The following is a 24,560-nucleotide window of genomic DNA, read 5'->3' as shown; positions in this document are numbered from 1 at the left end:
AGCTCGCCCTGTTGAGTACATTCTGGGCAACTACTAAGCTTCCATTGCGTGAGAGCTGCAACAATGTTCAACTCTTCTCATCCACTTCCAACCCTTGCCCTTGACCCTTTTAAAGAACAAGCTGGTTTTTTGTTGCATAATGTTTTTTGTCAAAGACTTCAAATGGGACTTATAATTATTAAAGCAGAGGGCAGCTATATAAATATGGGGAGACTTAGATCTGTCTTTTTATACAACTGCATCTTTCCGTGTGGGAGTGTCTCACGTTACACTAACTATGAAGGTGCTCACACACTACGGTCCTGGGGATGGAATGAATAGACAGACAGACATATGGATAGGTAGAGGATGTGCTCTATATGATCATGTGAGAATACAGTTGTGAATATTATGTGGACTTTATTGTCTCCATAATCTCACTTCAATAAGTGTTGTATTAAATCTAGGTTTTTGTTCTTCTGCCTTTGGGGATATTTAGCAGGTGAGCAATATTTGGCTCACAAAGAGGGAAAGATTAACAGGAAGATGAGAACAGAAGGACATATAAAAGAAAGAACAGTCTCTGGATCCAGCAGCCCTTTTCAGGCTTATAATGCCCACTGAAGCTAACAAGAGCTCTTGTGTGAAAGGGCTGCAAGGATCAAGCCCATAAACAATGATATATGTTGTAGGACACATATACTTATAACTTGTGGAATCTTTTTTTAAGGTGTTCACTGATGGAGCTGATCACCACCCTGGGACAAACAGCTACTCCCGGTTCAGTTTATAGTCCCTTTCCCCAGGGCTCTGTTTAGTCTCCAACACAAAACAAAAAGGAAATGCAGGACAATAACAAAATTAATAGTCTTATTCTTGGCTGAGACTGTGGGGTATCTGGTCTCTGGTAACTGAAGGGTCTGGACCTTTCCAGCCTAGGACTTGGGTCCGTGGGGCCTTCCTGCAGCCTTCTGCTGCAACCACAGGAGAATGTGTGCCCCTCACCCGCTCTTGGAGCTGGGGCCTGCATTTATAACCTCCAACTGGGAATCAGACCCAATCACTGGGTGTTGTTCAGCAGGGTCTGCTGGTTCCAAGGACCATGCCTGATGGGCTTTCCTCCAGAACAGAGCCAGCTGTTCCCACATACCCCTTGGTCCTTAAGGGTATGTCTACATAGCCAGTGACAGCCTGCGGAAGTGAACCTCCAAGCCAGAGTCAAGATGCAGGACTCAAGCTACAGTGCCAAAAATAGCTGTGCAGACAGCACTTGGGCTGGAGCTCAGGGGCTATCCCCACCCCAAGGCTTCAGAGCCCAAGCTCCCATCCAAACTGCAACGTTTATACTGCTATTTTTAACTTGAGCCCCGTGAACCCAAGTCTATCAACCTGAGCTTAGCGGCTTGTGGGCTGTGTAGAAATACCCTAAGGGGCCAGACCACCATGTTATAGGTTAGCAGCTTTTTCTTTCTAGCTAATGAATGGGAATTATGGTCCCAGTACTATGAGATAATAACAAGCACTTCCTGAGAGATACTGAGTGCCCTCAATTCTCCTTGAAATCAATGGTAGTTGAGGGTGCTCAGCAATTCCCAAGAGGTATTTAGAACCTTAGAAGATTAGATTCTGTATTCACATAGCAGATGAACTGGGTCTATCTGACTACCAGGCATTTTGACAGTACTCACAACTTTTGTTCAGATTAGGTGTGGTACAATCTATACTCATTAAAATCCATACATAAAAAGAAAATTCTATTTGAAATGCCTGTTTTATGTTTATAATTGGCTTAATAGGTTTCCATCTATCCATTTTTGAACCAATATATAACCTTAATTAAGTTAGAGATATCTGTAATAGACTTGAGTGTTTTGTACCACCCAAGGATATCTCTGTGCTTCCCAAATTTGATGCACCCAAGGCCAGGGCAGTCTCTAGCATAATATAGAACAGGGGCTGCTCTAATGAACTGCAATCTCTTGATAGCTACCTGTGGGCTACTTCACAGACAGGAAAGGCTGTCGCCCTCAACACTACAACCACTCCCTCCCCTATCCCCTGATACATCCCTTTGTGAGCCAGCACATCCCCTACAATGGGGGCAGTGAGGGGGGACAGCCTAAGGCCGCATATAACAGCCCTACACTGCTTCTGCATGAGATTTTTCTCCCAGGCTTTGCAGCCCCTTTACAGTGCTATGGTAAAGGCCTAATCAGTTCAGCTTTTGTGCACACACAGAAGTGTAACATTTTGATATCCAGAACAATTACCACATCTCGTTCTGTTGCTTAAGTGCAAATTGTTTAATTTGGAGGAATATATATTCAGACTGTTTTTTGTATATTAATAGTTGTAACCGATAAAATATTTGATTATACTTTTGCACCCTTAACAGATGTCTTGTAAACAGCCTAAATTTCAGTTTAAATGAAGAAAATCAGAGAGTAAATGTGTAACCATTCTATTTTTAGATGACAGCTTTTGGAGCATTCCTTCACAAAGGGTCTTTCTGCAGGAATTACTTCAATTTGCTGGATTTGCTAGTTGTGGGTGTTTCTCTGGTGTCGTTTGGGATTCAGTAAGTATTACAGTGACACTTTAAGTGGCCTTTATTTTTTCCTTGGGGGTTTTAAAGTAAAAGTGGCCCTTGTAAGGGATTAGATTCTGCCACCTTTATTCATACCTTGAGACTGGGTGTGCAGAATTAGCATTTAGTTACTCCCCCTCCACCTCCAGAGCAATAAAATGTGGCATAGAAAATGTTATAATTCAAGTATGGGCCAGCAGTAAATTACTACTTCCCTACCTTCACACCAGAGCAGAATAAGCTGAGGGCATTGTGCCTGAGAGGGGTAACTCACAGAGCTACTCCTTGGTATGTTGCAGCTTATGCATAAGGCTACGATTTTTTCAGATAAAATGTTAATACATTTCATGGCAGAGGTTCAGGAAAAGAAATATGTGTCATGCAGGGTGGGGTTCTGTTGGAGAGTGAGCTCACCCCACGCTCCCTCTGCAGCAGTAGCTCCTGTCCTGTGCGGCTGGGACCAGCTCCCTGTTCCAGGCATTGCAACCATACCCATGTGGTCACAGTACCATTTGAGTTTGGCATATCTGCTTCTCTGTTTCCATCTATGGAAGGGCAGATACATCAAACCTGAGTGGTGCTGTGACCTTGTGGGTCAGGTTGCAACTTGGAGGGGAAAGGCACCGTCACTGGCCAGTGCAGGGATCTCAGACTTTATTCAAATTCACAATTAGTGAGAATCCCATGATTTCCATTACAAAATAGTAGCCTTGTGCCATTTAGAACTATAATTGGTGATGAAGTGGGATTTTTTTACCCTTGTGATCAGGCAAGACACAGCCATTTAAGAATAGGCTCCAGCTCCCATTACTTTGTCGAGGGCTCAATTCTGCTGCACTTGAAATCAACAGTAAAATTCCCAATGACTTAGAAATGAGCAAGAGTAGGGCGTCATTAACTTGTTCCTCAATTTTTATTCCACTACTCTAACTATTACTTGTTGCTCTAGTATCTCATTAATTATGTTATTCAACAAGGCAGATGGTACCACCCCAGTCATAGACTTCATAGACTTCAAGGTCAGAAGGGACCACCATGATCGTCCACTCTGACCCCCTGCACAACACAGGCCACAGAATCTCACCCACCCACTCCTGTAATAAACTCCTAACCTATGTCTGAGCTATTGAAGTCCTCCAATCGTGGTTTGAAGACTTCAAGGTGCAGAGAATCCTCCATCAAGTGACCCATGCCCCACGTTGCCGAGGAAGGTGAAAAACCCCCAGGGCCTCTGCCAGTCTGCCCTGGAGGAAAATTCCTTCCCGACCCCAAATATTGCGATCAGCTAAACCCTGAGCATGTGAGCAAAACTCACCAGCCAGACACCCAGAAAAGAATTCTCTGCAGTAACTCAGATCCGACCCCATCTAACATCCCATCACAGTCCATTGGGCATATTTACCGCTAATAGTCAAAGATCAATTAATTGCCAAAATGAGGCTATCCCATCATACCATCCTCTCCATAAACTTATCAAGCTTAGTCTTGAAGCCAGATATATCTTTTGCCTCCACTGATCCCCTTGGAAGGCTGTTACAGAACTTCACTCCTCTGATGGTTAGAAACCTTCATCCATGCTACTCAGCACTGAGCAAAATGCTCTGTATTATCTCTCTCTGACAAATGAAGGACCCAGTCACACGAGATGTTGAGCATCTTTTGTGGGGTACTGAAAATTTCCAGCTCCGCTTGATTGGAGCTGATGGTGCTCATCATCTTGCAGCAGGCTCTCAGCATCTCACAGGGTAGAGCCCTTAGTTTGTCAGAAATGCTGAAGAATGCTTTGGCCAGTATCTTTCCCCAATGACAAAACATACCTGATGTAGAGTGTATGAGCAGCCCATGTACTTCTAATTCCTAAGTTGTTCCTGAAACCAAGACACTCACATGATACGTCTGAGAAATTAAATAGGTGTTTTTGATAACAGTAAAGAAGCTGAGATGTATTTCAAAATGCTAACTTACAAAATATTTATTTCCTCCAAGGAGTAAATAAGAATTTTTCCTTCTAGAAGGGAACTGCATGAACATAGATAATTTTAGTAAAAGAATAAGACAATTAAAAAATAATAGACTTAGGAAATAACAGGCTAATGCTTGCTTTTTTCCCCCCCACTAGATCAAGTGCTATCTCTGTTGTGAAGATTCTGAGAGTTTTAAGAGTCTTGAGGCCTCTAAGGGCAATAAACAGAGCAAAAGGACTTAAGGTTTTTATCTGTATTTTTTTCCAAGTTATGTTTCTCTTGCCCTGATATTCTGCAGTCCTACTTCAGGCAAAACCCCCACTGAAGCCAAAGGAAATTTACCTGGATAAGGACGCAGGTCTGGGCTGTAAATCAGTTTTTGATTCTTAAATATGCTAGTCCAAATCCCAGGGCCAGCTCTAGGATTTTTGCCGCCCCAAGCAAAAAAATTTTTGGCCGCCCCCACTTTTTTTTTGTGCCCCCACTCCTCCAGCTCCACCCCAATTCCGCCCCTACCCAACCCCTTCCCCAAATCCCCGGCCCCGCCTCCTCCCCCGGGCTTGCTGCATTTCCCCCCCCCCATTGCTTCCTGCGGCTCCCCCCCCAACCTCCCACCCTAGCTCACCTCTGCTCCGCCTGCTCTCCTGAACACGCCACCGCTCCACTTCTCCCCTCTCCCTCTCAGACGAGGGAGAGGCAGCACGTTCAGGGGAGCAGGTGGAGCGGCGGTGAGCCAGGGGGGAGCGCAGGCTGTAACGGGGGGGGGGTGGGTAGAGGAATCACTCCCTGCCCCAGCTCACCTCCGCTCCACCACTGCCACCTCCCCCAAGTGCCCCGCCGCTTGGCTTCGCCTCCCTCCCTCCCGGGCTTGCTAAGCGAAACAGCTGTTTTGCGCGCAGCAAGCTTGTGGGGGGGAGAAGCAGAGTGGCGACGGCGTGCTCAGGGGAGCAGGCGGAGGCGGAGCGGAGGCGAGTTGGGGCAGCGGGGGCACATTTCTAGGGGTGTGCTTGTTTTGCTGGTACCTAGAGCCGGCCCTGCCAAATCCTGCTCTAAGTCACAGCAGTTTTAATCTGGAGCGTCACCAGCATCACTGAAGGCAGATTTTGACACACAATGCGTACAGCAAGCCAAATATCATTGAAATTTATTCACTGCAATTCCACTGTGTATATGTTTCAGAGTAGCAGCCGTGTTAGTCTGTATTCTCAAAAAGAAAAGGAGTACTTGTGGCACCTTAGAGACTAACAAATTTATTAGAGCATAAGCTTTCGTGAGCTACAGCTCACTTCATCGGATGCATTTGGTGGAAAAAACAGAGTAGAGATTTATATACACACACACAGAGAACATGAAACAATGGGTTTATCATACACACTGTAAGGAGAGTGATCACTTAAGATAAGCCATCACCAACAGCAGGGGGGGGAAGGAGGAAAACCTTTCATGGTGACAAGCAGGTAGGCTAATTCCAGCAGTTAACAAGAATATCAGAGGAACAGTGGGGGGTGGGGTGGGAGGGAGAAATACCATGGGGAAATAGTTTTACTTTGTGTAATGACTCATCCATTCCCAGTCTCTATTCAAGCCTAAGTTAATTGTATCCAGTTTGCAAATTAATTCCAATTCAGCAGTCTCTCGTTGGAGTCTGTTTTTGAAGCTTTTTGTTGAAGTATAGCCACTCTTAGGTCTGTGATCGAGTGACCAGAGAGATTGAAGTGTTCTCCAACTGGTTTTTGAATGTTATAATTCTTGACGTCTGATTTGTGTCCATTCATTCTTTTACGTAGAGACTGTCCAGTTTGGCCAATGTACATGGCAGAGGGGCATTGCTGGCACATGATGGCATATATCACATTGGTAGATGCGCAGGTGAAGGAGCCTCTGATAGTGTGGCTGATGTGATTAGGCCCTATGATGGTATCCCCTGAATAGATATGTGGACAGAGTTGGCAACGGGCTTTGTTGCAAGGATAGGTTCCTGGGTTAGTGGTTCTGTTGTGTGGTGTGTGGTTGCTGGTGAGTATTTGCTTCAGATTGGGGGGCTGTCTGTAAGCAAGGACTGGTCTATCTCCCAAGATCTGAGAGAGCGATGGCTCGTCCTTCAGGATAGGTTGTAGATCCTTGATGATGCGTTGGAGGGGTTTTAGTTGGGGGCTGAAGGTGATGGCTAGTGGCGTTCTGTTGTTTTCTTTGTTGGGCCTGTCCTGTAGTAGGTGACTTCTGGGTACTCTTCTGGCTCTGTCAATCTGTTTCTTCACTTCAGCAGGTGGGTACTGTAGTTGTAGGAATGCATGATAGAGATCTTGTAGGTGTTTGTCTCTGTCTGAGGGGTTGGAGCAAATGCGGTTATATCGTAGCGCTTGGCTGTAGACAATGGATCGAGTGGTATGATCTGGATGAAAGCTAGAGGCATGTAGGTAGGAATAGCGGTCAGTAGGTTTCCGATATAGGGTGGTGTTTATGTGACCATCGCTTATTAGCACCGTAGTGTCCAGGAAGTGGATCTCTTGTGTGGACTGGTCCAGGCTGAGGTTGATGGTGGGATGGAAATTGTTGAAATCATGGTGGAATTCCTCAAGAGCTTCTTTTCCATGGGTCCAGATGATGAAGATGTCATCAATGTAGCGCAAGTAGAGTAGGGGCATTAGGGAACGAGAGCTGAGGAAGCGTTGTTCTAAGTCAGCCATAAAAATGTTGGCATACTGTGGGGCCATGCGGGTACCCATCGCAGTGCCGCTGATTTGAAGGTATACATTGTCACCAAATGTGAAATAGTTATGGGTCAGGACAAAGTCACAAAGTTCTGCCACCAGGTTAGCCGTGACAGTATCGGGGATACTGTTCCTGACGGCTTGTAGTCCATCTTTGTGTGGAATATTGGTGTAGAGGGCTTCTACATCCATAGTGGCTAGGATGGTGTTTTTAGGAAGATCACCAATGGACTGTAGTTTCCTCAGGAATCGGTGGTGTCTCGAAGATAGCTGGGAGTGCTGGTAACGAAGGGCCTGAGGAGGGAGTCTACATAGCCAGACAATCCTGCTGTCAGGGTGCCAATGCCTGAGATGATGGGGCGTCCAGGATTTCCAGGTTTATGGATCTTGGGTAGCAGATAGAATACCCCAGGTCCTGGCTCCAGGGGTGTGTCTGTGCGGATTTGTTCTTGTGCTTTTTCAGGGAGTTTTTTGAGCAAATGCTGTAGTTTCTTTTGGTAACTCTCACTGGGATCAGAGGGTAATGGCTTGTAGAAAGTGGTGTTGGAGAGCTGCCTAGTAGCCTCTTGTTCATACTCTGACCTATTCATGATGACGACAGCACCTCCTTTGTCAGCCTTTTTGATTATGATGTCAGAGTTGTTTCTGAGGCTGTGGATGGCACTGTGTTCTGCATGGCTGAGGTTATGGGGTAAGCGATGCTGCTTTTCCACAATTTCAGCTCGTGCACGTCGGCGGAAGCAGTCTATGTAGAAATCCAGGCTGCTGTTTCGACCTTCAGGAGGAGTCCACCTAGAGTCCTTCTTTTTGTAGTGTTGGCAGGAAGGTCTCTGTGGGTTAATATGTTGGTCAGAGGTGTGTTGGAAATATTCCTTGAGTCTGAGACGTCGAAAATAGGATTCTAGGTCACCACAGAACTGTATCATGTTCGTGGGGGTGGAGGGGCAAAAGGAGAGGCCCGAGATAGGACAGATTCTTCCGCTGGGCTAAGAGTATAGTTGGATAGATTAACAATATTGCTGGGTGGGTTACGGGAACCATTGTTGTGGCCCCTTGTGGCATATAGTAGTTTAGATAGCTTAGTGTCCTTTTTCTTTTGTAGAGAATCAAAGTGTGTTTTGTAAATGGCTTGTCTAGTTTTTGTAAAGTCCAGCCACGAGGAAGTTTGTGTGGAAGGTTGGTTCTTTATGAGAGTATCCAGTTTTGAGAGCTCATTCTTAATCTTTCCCTGTTTGCTGTAGAGGATGTTGATCAGGTGGTTCCGCAGTTTCCTTGAGAGTGTGTGGCACAAGCTGTCAGCATAGTCTGTGTGGTATGTAGATTGTAATGGATTTTTTACCTTCAGTCCTTTCGGTATGATGTCCATCTGTTTGCATTTGGAGAGGAAGATGATGTCTGTCTGTATCTGTGCGAGTTTTTTCATGAAGTTGACAGATTTCCACTCTATACGGCTAAATTCAGTGCTATCACTTTAAGATCTGAAGTGGCCTACTTTCAACAGATTACTGATACATTCAGAAAATCATGCTAATTTCTGGTAGCAACATTTAAATTAATTCTATGAACATTAAATGAGTATTTTCTGACTGAATAATTTATAAAGTGAATATATAAATATATTTTATAAATTTATATTTTTTCTTGTAAATCTAAGAAAATGTGTGTGCCTAATGCAGTGTACATTTTTCTACAATAATGCCAAGTAACAAAATTAAATTGTACTAAAATCCTTTTATTTTTCCATTTTATTCACAGCATGTTGTTCAGTGTGTCTTTGTTGCTATTAGAACTATTGGTAATATCATGATTGTCACAACTCTGCTCCAGTTCATGTTCGCCTGTATTGGTGTACAGCTTTTTAAGGTAAATAAATGAATTCCTTCAAAACACATTCAGGCCTGATCCTGCACCAAGGCCTGCCAATTGACTTCAGTAGGGTTCTGTGTTGGAATTGGGTTGTACTCCTGCTGAGCCAATCACAGGATCAGATTCTAAGTTTAGTTAATTTTTTTGCCCTACATTCCATCTACATCTTTTGTTTTATAAATAGGGAAAATTTTATCGGTGCACTGATGAAGCAAAACAGAATCCTGAGGATTGCCGGTGAGAACCCTTTAATTTTATAAATCAGATATACACTATTTTGAATGATGATAATAAAAATAATAATTAATAATGTGTTGATTTATAAGACAGTCATACCCTGAAGCCTCTGACCACCTTAACAGAATTATAAATAAAACCAAACTCCAGTATATCAAACACAGGTAGGGAGGTTCCAAACCATTTAGTTTTTTATAGGTCAAAACCAACACCTTAAAATCCACCCAGAAATTAGCAGGCAGCCAATGCATGTCACAGAACACATGAAGTCAGGAGCAGACAGCGCCAATAAACTGATTGAAATGAGCATATATCTCAGGGAAGGGATGGCATCATTCTGTGACTAATTGAATGCTTCCCAAGTGTTATACAATCAGTTTTTGTTTCTTTTCTTCTTCCACAGGGGAATATTCATTGTTTATAAAGATGGAGATGTTGATAATCCAATGGTCAGAGAAAGGGTTTGGCAAAACAGTGATTTCAACTTTGACAATGTTCTGTCTGCTATGATGGCCCTTTTTACTGTGTCTACCTTTGAAGGCTGGCCTGCGTAAGTGAACATTCAGTATTTCCATAATATCATTAACAGATGTTGCATTTCTCAAAACAGTTGAATAAAATTTCACTGACGCTTCCTGAATGGCAAACAATCACCTGCACTTTTTAGAGTCTTGATATGGTGGACCTAATCCTGGGATGTGCTGTGGTCCCTTTACTTACACTAATGTCAAGGGGAATTGTTGTACTTGGCACCCTGAAAGATCAGATCTTATCCAAGGATATAAAGCCTTATTGTCACTAATGAAGGGGGAATTCTGCCCTATAAACATTCTAAATAGTCTAAGGCTGTCAGGCAATAAAAAAAATTAATCACGATTAATTGCGCAATTAAAAAAATTAATTGTGATTAATCACATTGTTAAACAATAATAGAATGTCATTTATTTAAACATTTTTGATGTTTTCTACATTTTCAAATATATTGATTTCAATTACAACACAAAATACAAAGTATATAGTACTCACTTTATATTAATTTTTATTAGAAATATTTGCTCTGTAAAAAACAAAATAAATAGTGTTTTTCAGTTCCCCTAATACAAGTAATGTAGTGCAGTCTCTTTATCATGAAAGTTGAACTTACAAATGTAGAATTATGTAAAATATAACTGCATTAAAAATAAAACAACATAAAACTTTAGAGCATACAAATCCACTCAGTCCTACTTCTTGTTCAGCCAATTGCTCAGACAAACAAGTTTATTTACATTTTCAGGAGATAATGCTGCCCACTTCTTGTTTACAATGTCACCTGAAAGTAAGAACAGGTGTTCGCATAGCACTGTTGTAGCTGACATCGCAAGATATCTATGTGCCAGATGCCAGAAGCATATGGCTCTTCATGCTTCTGCCACCATTCCAGAGGACATGCATCCATGCTGATGATGAGTTCTGCTCAATAATGATGCAAAGCAGTGTGGGACGCACATTCATTTTCATTAACTGAGACAATGCCACCAGCAGAAGGTTGATTTTCTTTTTCAGTGATTCAGGTTCTGTAGTTTCTGCATCGGAGTGTTACTCTTTTAAGACTTCTGAAAGCATGTTCCACACCTTGTCCCTCTCCAGAGGTTAAAGTAAGCTGGTCCGGTCCGGCATACTGATAAGAGCTGGTACACAGTCAACCTTACTGGCAGCAGCCGGGAACCCCGGGGCTCTGGCGGTAATTTAAAGGGCCTGGAGCTCCAGCCATTGAAATCACTGCTGGAGCCCCAGGATAGTGGTAGCCGGTGGATCCGGCAGCAATTTAAAGGTGATTTAAAGAGTTCAGTCACAAATTTAATTGACACATTATTTTTTTAACAAGCATCATCAGCATGGAAGCATGTCCTCTGGAATGGTGGCCGAAGCAAGAAGGGGCATAATGAATGTTTAGCATATCTAGTACATAAATACCTTGCAATGCCGGCTACAAAAGTGCCATGCAAATGTCTGTTCTCACTTACAGGTGACATTGTAAATAAGAAGCGGGCAATATTATCTCCTCTAAATGTAAACAAACTTGTTTCTCTTAGTGATTAGCTGAACAAAAAGTAGGACTCAGTGGACTTGTAGGCTCTAAAGTTTTACATTGTTTTGTTTTTGAGTGCCGCTATGTAACAAAAAGATCTACATTTGTAAATTGCACTTTCACGATAAAGAGATTGCACTACAGTACTTCTACGAGGTGAATTGAAAAATACTATTTATTTTATCATTTTTACAGTGCAAATATTTGTAATAAAAATAATAATATAAAGTGAGTACTGTACACTTTGTATTCTGTGTTGCAATTGAAATCAATATATTTGAAAATGTAGAAAAACATCCAAAAATATGTAATACATTTCAATTGGTGTTTAACAGTGCGATCAAAACTGTGATTAATCATGATAAATTTTTTAAATTGCTGTAAATTTTTCAGTTAATCAAGTGAGTTAACTGTGATTAATGGGCAGCCCTAAAATAGTCTGGTCTTTTATACTGCTGTTCTTATTGCACTTCTTTCCTCCCTGCCTCCATCTTTTGCATTTAGGCATGCAGTCAGTGGCATTCGATCCTGTATTCTGTATTTCTTAATCTACCTGCTTCTGAAATAGATCAGGTTTGCCATTTATAAGTCAAGGAAGCAGAAATAATGAGGGAGGGTCTTAACTGTGCAATGTGTTTAGTATATTCCTTAGATTGTGTATCCAGGTAATTCCAACAGGTGGTATTCACTATCTTTCTTGTCTGTTGCGGACAATGGCTACATATTCAAGCACAGGCTTTCCATGATGGTCTTTGATTTTGTGACATCACTGTGGCAAGCACAGCTCAATGTCTCAATCAAAGTGGCTGTGGACACATTTGTAATGCACATTAAGTTATTCTGGTCAACATTCAAGCTTCCCTTTGCAGGCTAACTCAACTTAATTTTAAAGCTGGGGGTGCACATTGGATATCAGTGTGAGGCTGCTCAAAAAATTGATCTTCAGACCACCAAGTGACTCCTGACTAGAGCATTTGTTTTGGGGTTTTTTGATTGTTGTTCTTGTTAAAATTAGAGGAATCTTATAATATTTAGGTCCTGATCTTGCAGCCAAATAGTCTCTTTGTTACACTTCAACTAATCTTCTGAGATCTTTAGTCCTGCCCCTTTAAATAGTGAAACCATTATTAGCACAAAGAAAAGGAGTACTTGTGGCACCTTAGAGACTAACAAATTTATTGGAGCATAAGCTTTCGCATGTAGCTCACGAAAGCTTATGCTCCAATAAATTTGTTAGTCTCTAAGGTGCCACAAGTACTCCTTTTCTTTTTGTGAATACAGACTAACAAGGCTGCTACTCTGAAACCTGTCATTGTTAGCACATAAAGGTTTTGGCCTTCGGGTGAAACTTTTGCTAGCAAACTTCAAATAAAGTAGAATAGATTTCTAATTACTATCCACTGACTCTAAGTGAAAATATAATCTACAGGTTTTGTTATTTTAACAACAGTTAAAACATATTTTTTTCTTTTTTGTTTTTCAGGCTGCTATACAAAGCCATAGACTCAAATGCAGAGAATATAGGCCCTGTATACAACTACAGAGTGGAGATTTCCATCTTCTTCATCATCTATATCATCATCATTGCCTTCTTTATGATGAACATATTTGTTGGTTTTGTCATTGTTACATTCCAAGAACAGGGAGAACAAGAGTATAAGAACTGTGAACTGGACAAAAATCAGGTTAAACTAAATAATGCCTTTTTTCATTTATAAAATTATCCCTTTTGTAGTCATACCATGCACAAAACCAGCATCCATTCTGCTGTGGTTTCAGAAGAGGGCACTAGACACCTACCGTACCTAAACTGTACAAAAAAAGGCTTTTTAGTAAAAAAAAACTGGTTCTAAAAGGTCATCATATTTTTTTTGGGGGGGGGGGGGAAAGCGGGGAGCCCAACATTTTGGCCCTTTCCTTGGGATATAGTACTTTTCTACTAGCACAGCAAGGAAAGGAGAATCATTTCAAACTTGCTTATGGACAGACAGAGGTAGATCTTGAAACAGGGAACAAAAATATAAAATGCAACATGTACATATAATATTCTGGAATAGCCATCCCACACCAAAGGGATTGTTTTACCTTCATTTCATGTTCAGTAGGGAAATAATGATTTGCACCTTCAGAAAAAAGTGATCATCTTCCTTGGGCTTAACTGTTTGACTAGAGAAAGCTGCAGTAATTTTTGTACAGTAGTATTGTTCTTTGAAGTACTAATATTGTAACATCTATTTTAGCAAGAACATACCTGGTACAGTGGGTAGCATCACTGATGTATTATGCTCTATGAATTAGGTATATTAAGCACTCCTCAAACAGTTAAAAATCTGGTCAGTTTTAAGGCCTGGTCTGCAATAAGATTTCAGACTCCATTGTAGCTGCACTGATGCAAAACCCTTTGTGTGGACACAGTTTACACCTGTGCAGCATGAATTTGCTAGTGCAGCTCTACCCTGGTTTCAAAACTGCACTGTTGCTAATTACACTGTGGGTTTAATATTGGTGCAGCTGGATGGATAGCTGAAAACCCAGTGTAGACAAGGGCTAGATTACAACCAGATAAATCATATTTATTAATTAATTATTAATTAAATTAAATAGGAAAATTTCATTAGTATTAATTGTTTGTTTGCACTCTGAAGATGCAAATCACTAAATAAATGCTGAATATTTTAGGCTTTTCCTTAGCATTATTTTATGTTTTTTTCTTATACAACTGAGCAAAGTGGTGTATATTACTAACCCCAAATTTAAAGACACAACAGGGCCTGCTAAACTACCAGATTAATGTGCTTAATAGTAAACATTCCATAATAAAAATATACACTGCCTATTTCTTAGGCTTCTATGTATTTTATAACTGTTTGCACTCACTGTAAATCATATTCAGTTGCTAAATACCCAATGCATGGATTTATAACAGAAGTAATCATACATGAAATGCAAGATTTTCATAACTTCTCATTTTGAAACCTAAACTGAAACTTTTGGTGTTTCTGCTTTTACAGCGTCAGTGTGTGGAATATGCCTTGAAGGCACGCCCTCTGCGTAGATACATCCCAAAAAATCCTTACCAGTACAAGTTCTGGTATATGGTGAACTCCACTGGGTTTGAGTACATCATGTTTGTCCTCATCATGCTGAACACGCTTTGCTTGGCCATGCAGGTATGAACAAAACAAGCTGCCAATTTACTGTATAAAGCCTTTGATGATATGATGGTGCTTAATAGGACTTAAAAGGACACTGTCAACCTGTCATTTTTTATAAAGTGACACAGTTTTTAAAATTCCATATCAAGATAAAGCAGCTTTCTGTAGTGTGTCCTGCTGCCTTGCTGATGTTCATAAAGGCCTTTCCAGCAGGGCCAGCTCCAGGCACCAGCATTCCAAGCAGGTGCTTGGGGCGGCATTCAGAATGGGGCAGCAGTCCGTGTTCTGCGGCAGCAATTCGGCAGCAGCAAAATTGGTAGAGCCGCCCCTGCTTTCCTGTAAGGGAGAGTGATTGACCCGAGAGAAACATAAAACATATTCTAGCTTTCTTTCCCCCTTCCTCCTCCCTCATGCTCACTCCTGCCAGCCTCTTCAGAAGCCCTGAGGTAACTGGCCTCACAAGTAATAAGAGTTCTGGAAAGTAGAGATCCCCACCCTGGTCCCCCTTTGTACACACCAGCCCCAGGCAGGAATCTAGAGAGGGAAAAAAGAGTCGCCCTGCCCTTTCCCATGGCACCCTTTACTCCTACACAAAGATAGGTATAAATCAGGTGCACAATTACATTTGTATTTTTGTGCATCCACTTGCACATCTAAATCTTTGAAAATGAGGCCCTACTGCCATCATTTTCAGGGGAGAATAGAGTGAAAATAAGCAGTGAAGCCTTACCAAAAAAAAAACCCCCTCTTAAATAACTCTCCCTAATGCCGTACAATCTTGGACACAGTGACATGTTATTCTGAGTCACATTTTAGCGAGGGTAAGGATAAAAATATAGCACTGCCCTTAAACGTGCAGGACATATGTTTTGTTTTGTGTTGGGTTACACTTGTTTGCCACCGTTCCATTATTGAAACAAGTTGCTCCCTTCTACCTGAAGGAGAGAAAGGTGTAAAATAACTAGTTAAACAACAGTAGGTAAGAGAGAAGAAGCATGGTAAGCAGTTAGAGCACAAGATTGGTAGGGGAGTCTGGAGGTCTAGTTTCTTTTTTATAGATATCACTATATCAGAGGTCATCTTGCTGTACCAAAATTCCTCCTTTTATACAATGGTGGAGAATAATGCATACTTACTTGCCTGGGGAAAAATTACTATGGGCCTCAAAATTTTTACCACTGACATGTTGCTGAAATAGCAGTAATTCAGAAAATTGTTAGGCTTCTGTGGATCACAAACTCATCAGTTAGCATAGTTTAAGCAATCAATGCAGCAGCTGAATCCAAAATAACTAAATGCCAGATCCTGTATCCTTTCCCAGGCAAAACAAGCATTTAACACAGGGACAGCAGTATTGGACCCCAGGGCCCACATGCTCAGAAGACGTGGTAGTAGTCATGGTGGTAATATATCTTCCCTGTAGGTACTTTTAATGCCCGCAGTAATCTTGCCATTTAGATGGTGTGACAAAGCTCTGTCCTTGCCTCCGTGGGTCCCACGTTTCCTGGCTGATTTCGCTAGCCTCAGAGGCTCACTGTGACCCTCCACGTAACCCTTCTTTCTCTAGAGACAAGGGTCAGAGTCTACTGAGCCATTTTCATCATAAGCCAGTGAGGGAGGTGAGGAGAAGTTATCCTTCCTTGCACAGTCTCTGTTGTCTCCTAGTCTCAGTGATTAATCAGGGGAAAAGGTGAGGGGGGAACCCGGGCCCACACTCTACTCCGGGCTCCAGCCCAGGGACCCTAATAGTATCAGCTGTGGTAGTTGACCTTTTAGAAACATGACATGTACAATTCCCTGGGCTACTTCCCCCACAGCAGCCCTCACTTCCTCAAGCTCCACTTCACCCTTACCTCAGGGCCTCCTTCCTTGTTCCTGATATGGTGTGTACTACTCAGCCTCTCCAACAGCGCAACTTCTTCCCACAGCTCCTGACATGCACCCCCACCTGACTAACTGGGAGGCTTTTAACTAGTTTCAGCCAGCTCCTGATTGGCTTCAGGTGTCCCAATCAACCTAGTCTTCTCCCTGCGTTCTGGAAAGTTCTTAATTGGCCCCAGGTGTCTTAATTGACCTGGAGCAGCTGCCATTTCACTTATCCTGGTACCAGGGATTTGTTTAGCCTGGAGCTAATATATCTATCTCCCACTACTCTTCCATAGCCATCTGGTCTTGCCCCGTCACATATCCTTCCCCCCCCCCCCCCCCCCGCTCAACACCATAGAGTTGGGCAACTTGGGACACCAGGCAGTATGCTCGTGACAAACCATCAACGTTGCCATGGTGGCATCCAGCCCTGTGCCGTATGCGGAACTGGAATGGTTGGAGGGATAAGAACCACCTGGTGACCCTTGCATTCTTTTCCTTATTCCGCTGCATCCACTGGAGGGGTGCATGGTCCGTCACAAGAGTAAATCGCCAGCCTAAGAGGTAATAATGCAGTGTCTCCATAGCCCATTTGACAGCGAGGCATTCTCTCTCGAGTACTGCATATTTCTGTTCTCTTGGGAGAAGCTTTCTGCTTAGGTAGAGGATTGGGGGTTCCTCTTCTCCCACCATTTGCGACAGAACTGCTCCCAACCCCACCTCGGAAGCGTCTGTTTGTAAAACAAATTCCCAATTAAAGTCTGGGGCTATGAGTACGGGGTCATTACAGAGGGCCGTCCGAAGGTCTGTAAATGCCCCCTCTGGTGCGTTGGTCCACTTTATCATGTCTGGACCTCGGGCCTTCACCAGGTCTGTTAGGGGACTTGCCCTAGTGGCGAAGTGAGGAGTAAACCGTCGGTAGTAGCCTGCTACGCCTAGGAACGCACGGATCTGCTTCTTTCGGGTCGGCCGGGGCCAGTTTTGAATTGCCTCTAGCTTATTTGTTTGGGGCTTCACTATGCCCCTTTCCACAATATATCCCAGGTACCTAGCCTCTGCTAGCCCTATGGAGTATTTTGCGGGATTAGCAGTGAAGCCAACCTGCCTTAAGGTGCACAGTACTGCCTCAACTTTCTCCAAATGGGTTCCCAGTCTGGCATAAGGATGATGACATCTAGGTATGCAGCTGCATAACTAGTATGGGGGTGCAGCAGCTTATCCATGAGGCACTGGAATGTGTCTGGGGCCCCATGTAGCCCAAAAGGGAGGATGGTGTACTGGAATAGCCCATCCGGGGTCAAGAATGCTGTCTTTTCTTTCGCTTCTTTGGTCAGAGGAATCTGCCAGTACCCTTTTGTCAGATCCAGTGTAGTCAAGAATTGGGCACTACCCAGTTGGTCAACCAGTTCGTCGATGTGTGGTATGGGGTATGCATCAAACTGGGATATTTCATTCAGTCGGCGAAAGTCATTACAGCATCTCCTGGTACCATCAGGTTTAGGCACTAGAACAATTGGACTGGACCACTGACTGTAAGATTCTTCAATAACCCCTAATTCTAACATTTTCTTTACTTTGGCCTTGATTTCCTCTCTTTGGCTGCTGGGATTCAGTAGGGTCTCAATGTTACCTTGGCTCCGGGGATCATGCAGATATGGTGATAGGTCTCAGTCATCCGCCCTGGTTTTGTAGAAAACACATCTCTGTTGCGATTAATCATGTCGGCTGCCTCGATCTTTTGGATCGGCGTCAAGTCAGATGATATCCTCACTTGCTCATGTAAGTTATCCTCCTGGGGAAGGGTCTCCTGCGTGACTAGCATGTCTCTCGATCGTGCCAAGGTTTAGAAGATTGATGTGGTAAATTTGCTCCAATTTCCGGCGGCCTGGCTGCCTCACCTTATAGTTCACCCCTCCCACGGCTTCAATTATTGGCTCCCTGCCACTGGGCCAACAGTTTACTTTCTGCTGTGGGCACCAATACCATCACCCAATCCCCTGGTTGGAACCATCGAAGCTTTGCTTCGTGGTTATAAAGGGTTCGTTGGGTCTCCTGTGCTCTCTCCAAGTGTTCCCGTACAATGGGCATAACTCGGGCTATCCGATCTCTCATCTGCAGTACGTGCTCGACTATGTTCCTTCTGGGATTTGGCTCCTCTTCCTAGGCTTCTCTGGCTATATCCAATATGCCCTGAGGGTGGCACCCATATAGTAGTTCGAATGGAGAGAAACCCGTGGAGGCTTGCGGAACCTCCCGGATGGCGAACATGAGGTAAGGCAATAGGGTATCCCAATCTTTCCCATCCTGGCTCACCACTTTTCTGCTCATGGCCTTAAGGGTCATATTGAACATTTCCACAAGGCCATCTGTTTGCGGGTGGTATACAGAGGTCCGTAGGGTTTGTACATGGAGCAATGAACAGAGATTTTTCAACAACTTGGACAAGAAAGGTGTCCCTTGATCAGTCAATATCTCCTTGGGTAGCCCAACCCAGGCAAAGATCTGTACTAGCTCCTTAGCTATTGTCTTGGAAGCTGTGTTACGCAGGGGAACAGCTTCCGGGTACTGGGTTGCATGGTCCAGAACAACAAGCACATGTTGGTGGCCCCGAGCTGTCTTCTCTAGGGGCCCTACCAGATCCATGGCTATCAGCTCAAAAGGAACCTCTATTATTGGAAGAGGTACCAAAGGAGCCCGCAAGTGCGGGCGAGGGCTATGTAACTGACAGTCTGGACAAGAGGTTCAGTATCACCGGACATCTTCGTGTACTCCTGGCCAGAAGAACCTCCGCAGGATCCGTGCCTGGGTTTTCTCTACCCCTAGGTGTCCTCCAAACAGGTGACTGTGGGCGAGACTCAATATGGCTTTTTGATGTTTTCGTGGCACCAGAAGTTGTTGTATCTCTTGCTCCTGCATTTGCACCACGCGGTACAAGAGATCTTTCTCCACCCCGGACTTTCCCATCCACGGGTATCCCATCAATCTCGGGCACCTCTTCCCTGGCATTATCATATCTGGGGCCTCCACCTGGTCCCACCCAAAAGTCTCTCTCCCGGGACTAACCTGCCCAAGCTCCCAGGGGCCGGCTTCTGCTTCTTCCAACGGCTCGCCGCCGTCATGGCTGGGGGCAGCTTCTGGCTCACCTTCTGTGGTGGAAGTTTCTCTGTTGGCTGCTCGCGTCCATCTGCCTACTAGGGAGGTCTTCTGGCCCTGGGTCAGGATCCGGGTTCCCAAGGCCTTCGTGGCCTTCCTGTCCTTTTTGTCTTCCGGGTCTTTCGGGGGGCTGAGAACAGATCCTGAGAAATCTCAGCAACATCGGGGGTTGACATTCCCCCAGTGACAAGTCGCTGTCCTCAGGGTCCCCACCTCCCTCCAGCCTCTCCGGGGGGAGTAAATTATCAAACCCTGGATAGTCCCTCCCAATGACTACAGGATATGGGAGTTTAGGAACTACGCCCATAGTCACCTCAATGGGGTTTCCCTGAACCTCTATCTCCACTGGGATGGTGGGGTAATGGCTCACGGCCCCATGCACGCAGGTCACTGCTACGCATTTGGCTTGTAGCAGCTGACTATTTTTTACCAGCTTACTCGATATGAGGGTGATTGATAGCACTCCCAGAGTCCACAAGCGCTGTAGTCTCTGCTCCATTTATCCTCACTGGCCTGGTGTAATTATGCGGGGCTAATGCAACCTCCGCGAGGTGAATAAGGGAGCATGGGACTTCCTAATCCCCCAAGTTACATTGCATAGGCTCCTCGGTGCTGGGACACTGTGCTGCTTTGTGTCCCCACTCCCCACATACATAACATCTATAATTGCTTTTAATCACTCCCCTATCCCGGGGGTTAAGGGGTTTAGTCCCGGGGTTCCCCCCGCTCAGTCCAATTCCTTCCTTCTAGAATCCCCGCTGGTTTTCGGCCCCTCCTTCTTCCATCTAGGACTCCCCAGGGGTCTGGCTGCCCAACCTTCCAGGGTTGGGGTCAGTTGCTTGCTTCAAAAGGGGCCTTCCTTGGGTAGTTGGGTCAGTCCCCTGGCTGTCATCTGTCTTTCTACCAGTGTTATCATCTCTTCGTATGTGGATGGATTGTTCTGGCCTACCCATTTGCGGAGATCTGGCGGCAGTCCCCACATGTAATCGTCTATGACCAGGGTTTCCAAAATCTCCTCCGGCCTGCACACCTAGGGCTGTAACCACTTTCGTGCGAGGTGTATGAGGTCGAATAGCTGGGACCATCGGGGGTTTGTTCTCCTGGTATTTTCCACTCATGGAACCTCTGGGCCCTTACCGCTGCCGTTACACCTGCTCATGCTAGGATCTCTGCCTTCAGACGGGTATAGTCAGTGGCATCTGTGACAGGCAAGTCAAAGTAGGCCTTCTGGGCCTTTCCACATGAAAAGGGGCAAGGATGCTGGCCCACTACTCTTGGACCACACCTCATGCTGAGCAGTCTTTTCGAATGAGAGGAGATATGCCTCTACATCATCTCTTGACATCATCTTTGGCAGACCACCAGTGGCCCTTAGGGTTTGCGTCCCATCGGACCCCCGGGCCTGGGTGATGAGGATCTTCAGCTGCTCCACCACCTCTCTCAAGAGGACACAATCTTGGGTCGCCATCAATAATGGATTGGTTTTCTGCTGTAGCCACATAGACTCCTGTTGTGCCGTTGCCTGAACCTGGGTGGCCTCCTGCTGGGCTGCCATGGCTTGTACCAGAGCTCTTACCACCTCCTCCATTGTGGTACAAAGCAAACAAACAAAAACCAAAAGAAAAAAAAATCCAAACCCCCAGTGCACTTTTTTTTAAACCTCTTTCTTATGCCACGCTGTGAACGAAATCCCCCTCCTGACACCATTTGTGACAAAGCTCTGTCCTTGCCTCCGTGGGTCCCGTGTTTCCTGGCTGATTTCCCTAGCCTCAGAGGCTTACTGTGACCCGCCACATAACCCTTCTTTCTCTAGAGACAAGAATCACAGTCTACTGAGCCATTTTCATCATAAGCCAGTGAGGGAGGTGAGGAGAAGTTATCCTTCCTTGCACAGTCTCTGTTGTCTCCCAGTCTCCGTGATTAATCAGGGGCAAAGGTGCGGGGGGAACCCGGGCCCACACTCTACTCTGGGCTTCAGCCCAGGGACCCTAATGGTATCAGCTATGGTAGCTGACCTTTTAGAAACATGACATGTACAATTCCCTGGGCTACTTCCCCCACAGCAGCCCTCACTTCCTCAAGCTCCACTTCACCCTTACCTCAGGGCCTCCTTCCTTGTTCCTGATATGGTGTGTACTATTCAGCCTCTCCAACAGCACAGCTTCTTCCTACAGCTCCTGACATGCACTCCCACCTGAGTAACTGGGAGGCTTTTAACTAGTTTCAGTCAGCCCCTGATTGGCTTCAGGTGTCCCAATCAACCTAGTCTTCTCCCTGCGTTCTGGAAAGTTCTTAATTGGCCCCAGGTGTCTTAATTGACCTGGAGCAGCAGCCATTTCACTTATCCCGGTAGCAGGGATTTGTTTAGCCTGGAGCGAATCTCTCTCCCACTACTATTCCATAGGCTTCTAGCTTGGAGGGAGGTGGGAAGCTCCTACTCCTGCTGCTAGGCCCTAAGCTCTCCCTGCTGCTCCAGCTGCTCCCCTGGCTGGGCCAGACACCCCCCGTTCTCTGCTACCTGGCTGCTGGACCCCCCACTCTGGGGACTGCTATTGCTCCAACTGCAGCCCTGGGGGGGGGCTGCTAGCCCACTCCCCAGAGAGGAGGAGTGAGGGACCCCAGCCACTACTGTTGTGGACACCACCACCACCACCTGAGAGAGGTCCTTTCTGCCTGCCTGGACCACCACCTGGAGTTCCTTGAACTGCTGCTGCTGCTGTGGAGTCTGCTGCCTGGAGCTGCTGAGGCCCGAGGAGGAGAAGAACATCTACCAGTGGGGGAGCACCTAGAGACTTTACAGACCACCGTGGAGGGGGCCTTAATACTGAGTAACTTTCGAACTGTGCTCTTGTGGTGGGGGCCTTGACTGTGTTTGTAGGGACACAGGGGGTGTGGAATGGAGCTGCCCCCCGATCCATCTGTGTCTCCCCCAACCTCCACCACTACTACCACCATCACTGCCCCCTCCACCACCCTCACTGGCTGTATACCATCTGCCTCAGTTCCTGCCTCTGGACTCAGCTGCTTGCTTGGCTTGCCACGCCCTATTTCCACCCTTTGCGTCAGAAGCAGCAGCCAGCCTAAAAAGACTTGTGCAAGTGCACGTGGGTGCACGTGCCCCCCTCCCCCAGACTGCCCACCCCACAGCTTTGCCCTTTACTACCTGCCCCATTTGCCACTTGCAGCTTTGGCCCCCTTTTGCCCCAGCCCCCCTTACTAGCTTCAGTTTGTTTGCCTGCCCCACCCATTTCCTTCTGCAGCCTTTGTTTGTTTGCCCCGCCCCAGCCTCTGAAGCTAGCCCCTTGGTTTCCCTGTTCTACCTCCAGACCGCTTAGCCCCTTGCTCCGTGTGCCCATGCCCCCTCCCATGCGCTTGTGCAACTCCCCATTTTAGTTTCAACCCTTTTCACTGCACCCCGAATGTTGTTGTATTCCCCCCCCAGTGCACCAAGAGGAGCCGGAATTCCACCTTGTGTCGGTGACTGACCCCTAACCCCTGATTGCCCCCCGTCCAGCCCACCCCTTTTGGTGCCCTCCTCCCCTGCCTGCAGCCTAGCGGGGAGGAGTGGTCGACCTGCTTCCCCTCTCCCCTCCTCCTTCTGGTGTCTCCCCTTCCCTCCCTGCTCATGATGGTGGGGGATGAGACGGGTGGGGCCCCTCCAGCAGCCCGAGCTGCCCCTCCCCTGCCTACCCCTTGGTCACGCCCCCAAGCTTCTACCTCCACTGCCGAATCATCTGCCACTTCCCCCGCTGGGGCACCAGCAGCGACGGGCACCGGGGTAGCCTCCACTGCTGCCATGTCTCTCACCCCCTCAGATTCGGGGGGAGCCCCCCCCAGCCGGTGGGAAGGGCCAGGGGAAGAAGAAGGGGAAGGGCCCCGCTAAAAAGACCAGGCCCTCCATGGCAGGGGCTGCCCCCAATGCCCAGGCCCCACCACCGGCTGGGGTGTCCCTCCCCGCTGTTCCCTCCACCAGCTCTGCGGGTGTCCCTCCCCCGGCCCCCAGGGCGTATGCCCAGGTGGCGGCAGCCCCCCCGCCTGCCGCTACGTCATCTCTCCTGCCCACCACCTCCACTACCATCTATAGCGGCCGGGGCCCCTTTCCCACCATGACCAGGCAGCACGGCGTCCGTTGCCTCCTGGTGCCCGCCTTGCCCAACGTGGAAACCTATGTGCGGGCGTTGGCGAGGGTGGTGGGGCCCACGGCCATTGTGGCGGCCTCCAAAATGTATGGCAAGGTCGTCTTCTTCTTAACATCGGAGGCCGCCGCCCAGGAGGCGGTGGAGAAGGGCCTGGGAGTAGGGGGTGTCTTTTTCCCCTTAGAACCGCTAGAGGACCTGGGCGTCCGCCTGGTCCTGACCTCCATCCCTCCCTTTCTCCCCAATGCCGCCCTGTTACCTGCCCTCTCTACCCTGGGGAAGCCCATCTTTGTCATCAGCCCTCTCCCGTTGGGCTGCAAAGACCCCGCCCTCTGTCACGTCCTCTCCTTCCGCCGGCAAATGCAGCTTCAACTGCCGCCGGCGGCGCGTGACGGAGAGGCACTGGAGGGGTCCTTCCTAGTCCCCTACCAGGGGGCCCATTACCGGGTGCATTATTCCACGGGGGAGGCCCGGTGCTACCTCTGCCGGGAGATGGGGCCCGTCCGGAGGGACTGCCCCTTGGCCCAGCAAGGAGGGGCATCTGGGACCCCCGAGCCCTGGCAGGGCACCGGCCCTGTCATCACCGGCGCCCCTGGCTGCCTGGCGCCCGAAACCACCCCTCCTCCTTCCCAGTCCACCATTGCTCCCGCTCGGGCCCAAGAGGCACCTCCTCAACTATGCCCAGACGAGCGGGAGAGCCCCGCCCCCGCTGCTTGCGATCTGGCGGGATCTGTGGAGGAGGGTGCGGCAGGGACACCGCCGGGCATGGGAGAGGGCCCGCCCCAAGGGGAATCTTCCCTCCCTTGTGCTGCCCCACCATTATCCCCTCGAGTCC

At 46.6% G+C, this 24,560-nt stretch overlaps 1 protein-coding gene across 1 annotated transcript in view; it reads left to right on the top strand.

Annotated features, from left to right (window-relative positions):
• Positions 1-24,560, top strand: part of CACNA1D (calcium voltage-gated channel subunit alpha1 D) — a 344,531-nt gene that overhangs the window by 218,154 nt on the left and 101,817 nt on the right. The window contains 7 exon segments of the mRNA XM_043518866.1: positions 2,451-2,557; positions 4,686-4,773; positions 8,997-9,104; positions 9,292-9,344; positions 9,748-9,894; positions 12,899-13,100; positions 14,427-14,585. Coding sequence (XP_043374801.1) covers positions 2,451-2,557; positions 4,686-4,773; positions 8,997-9,104; positions 9,292-9,344; positions 9,748-9,894; positions 12,899-13,100; positions 14,427-14,585 — 864 coding nt within the window.

This window comes from Dermochelys coriacea, chromosome 7 (assembly GCF_009764565.3).
Source record: "Dermochelys coriacea isolate rDerCor1 chromosome 7, rDerCor1.pri.v4, whole genome shotgun sequence".
NCBI classification, from domain to species: domain Eukaryota; kingdom Metazoa; phylum Chordata; order Testudines; family Dermochelyidae; genus Dermochelys; species Dermochelys coriacea.
Note: the sequence above shows the minus strand (reverse complement) of the source record. Positions and strands in the feature narration are given on the sequence as shown.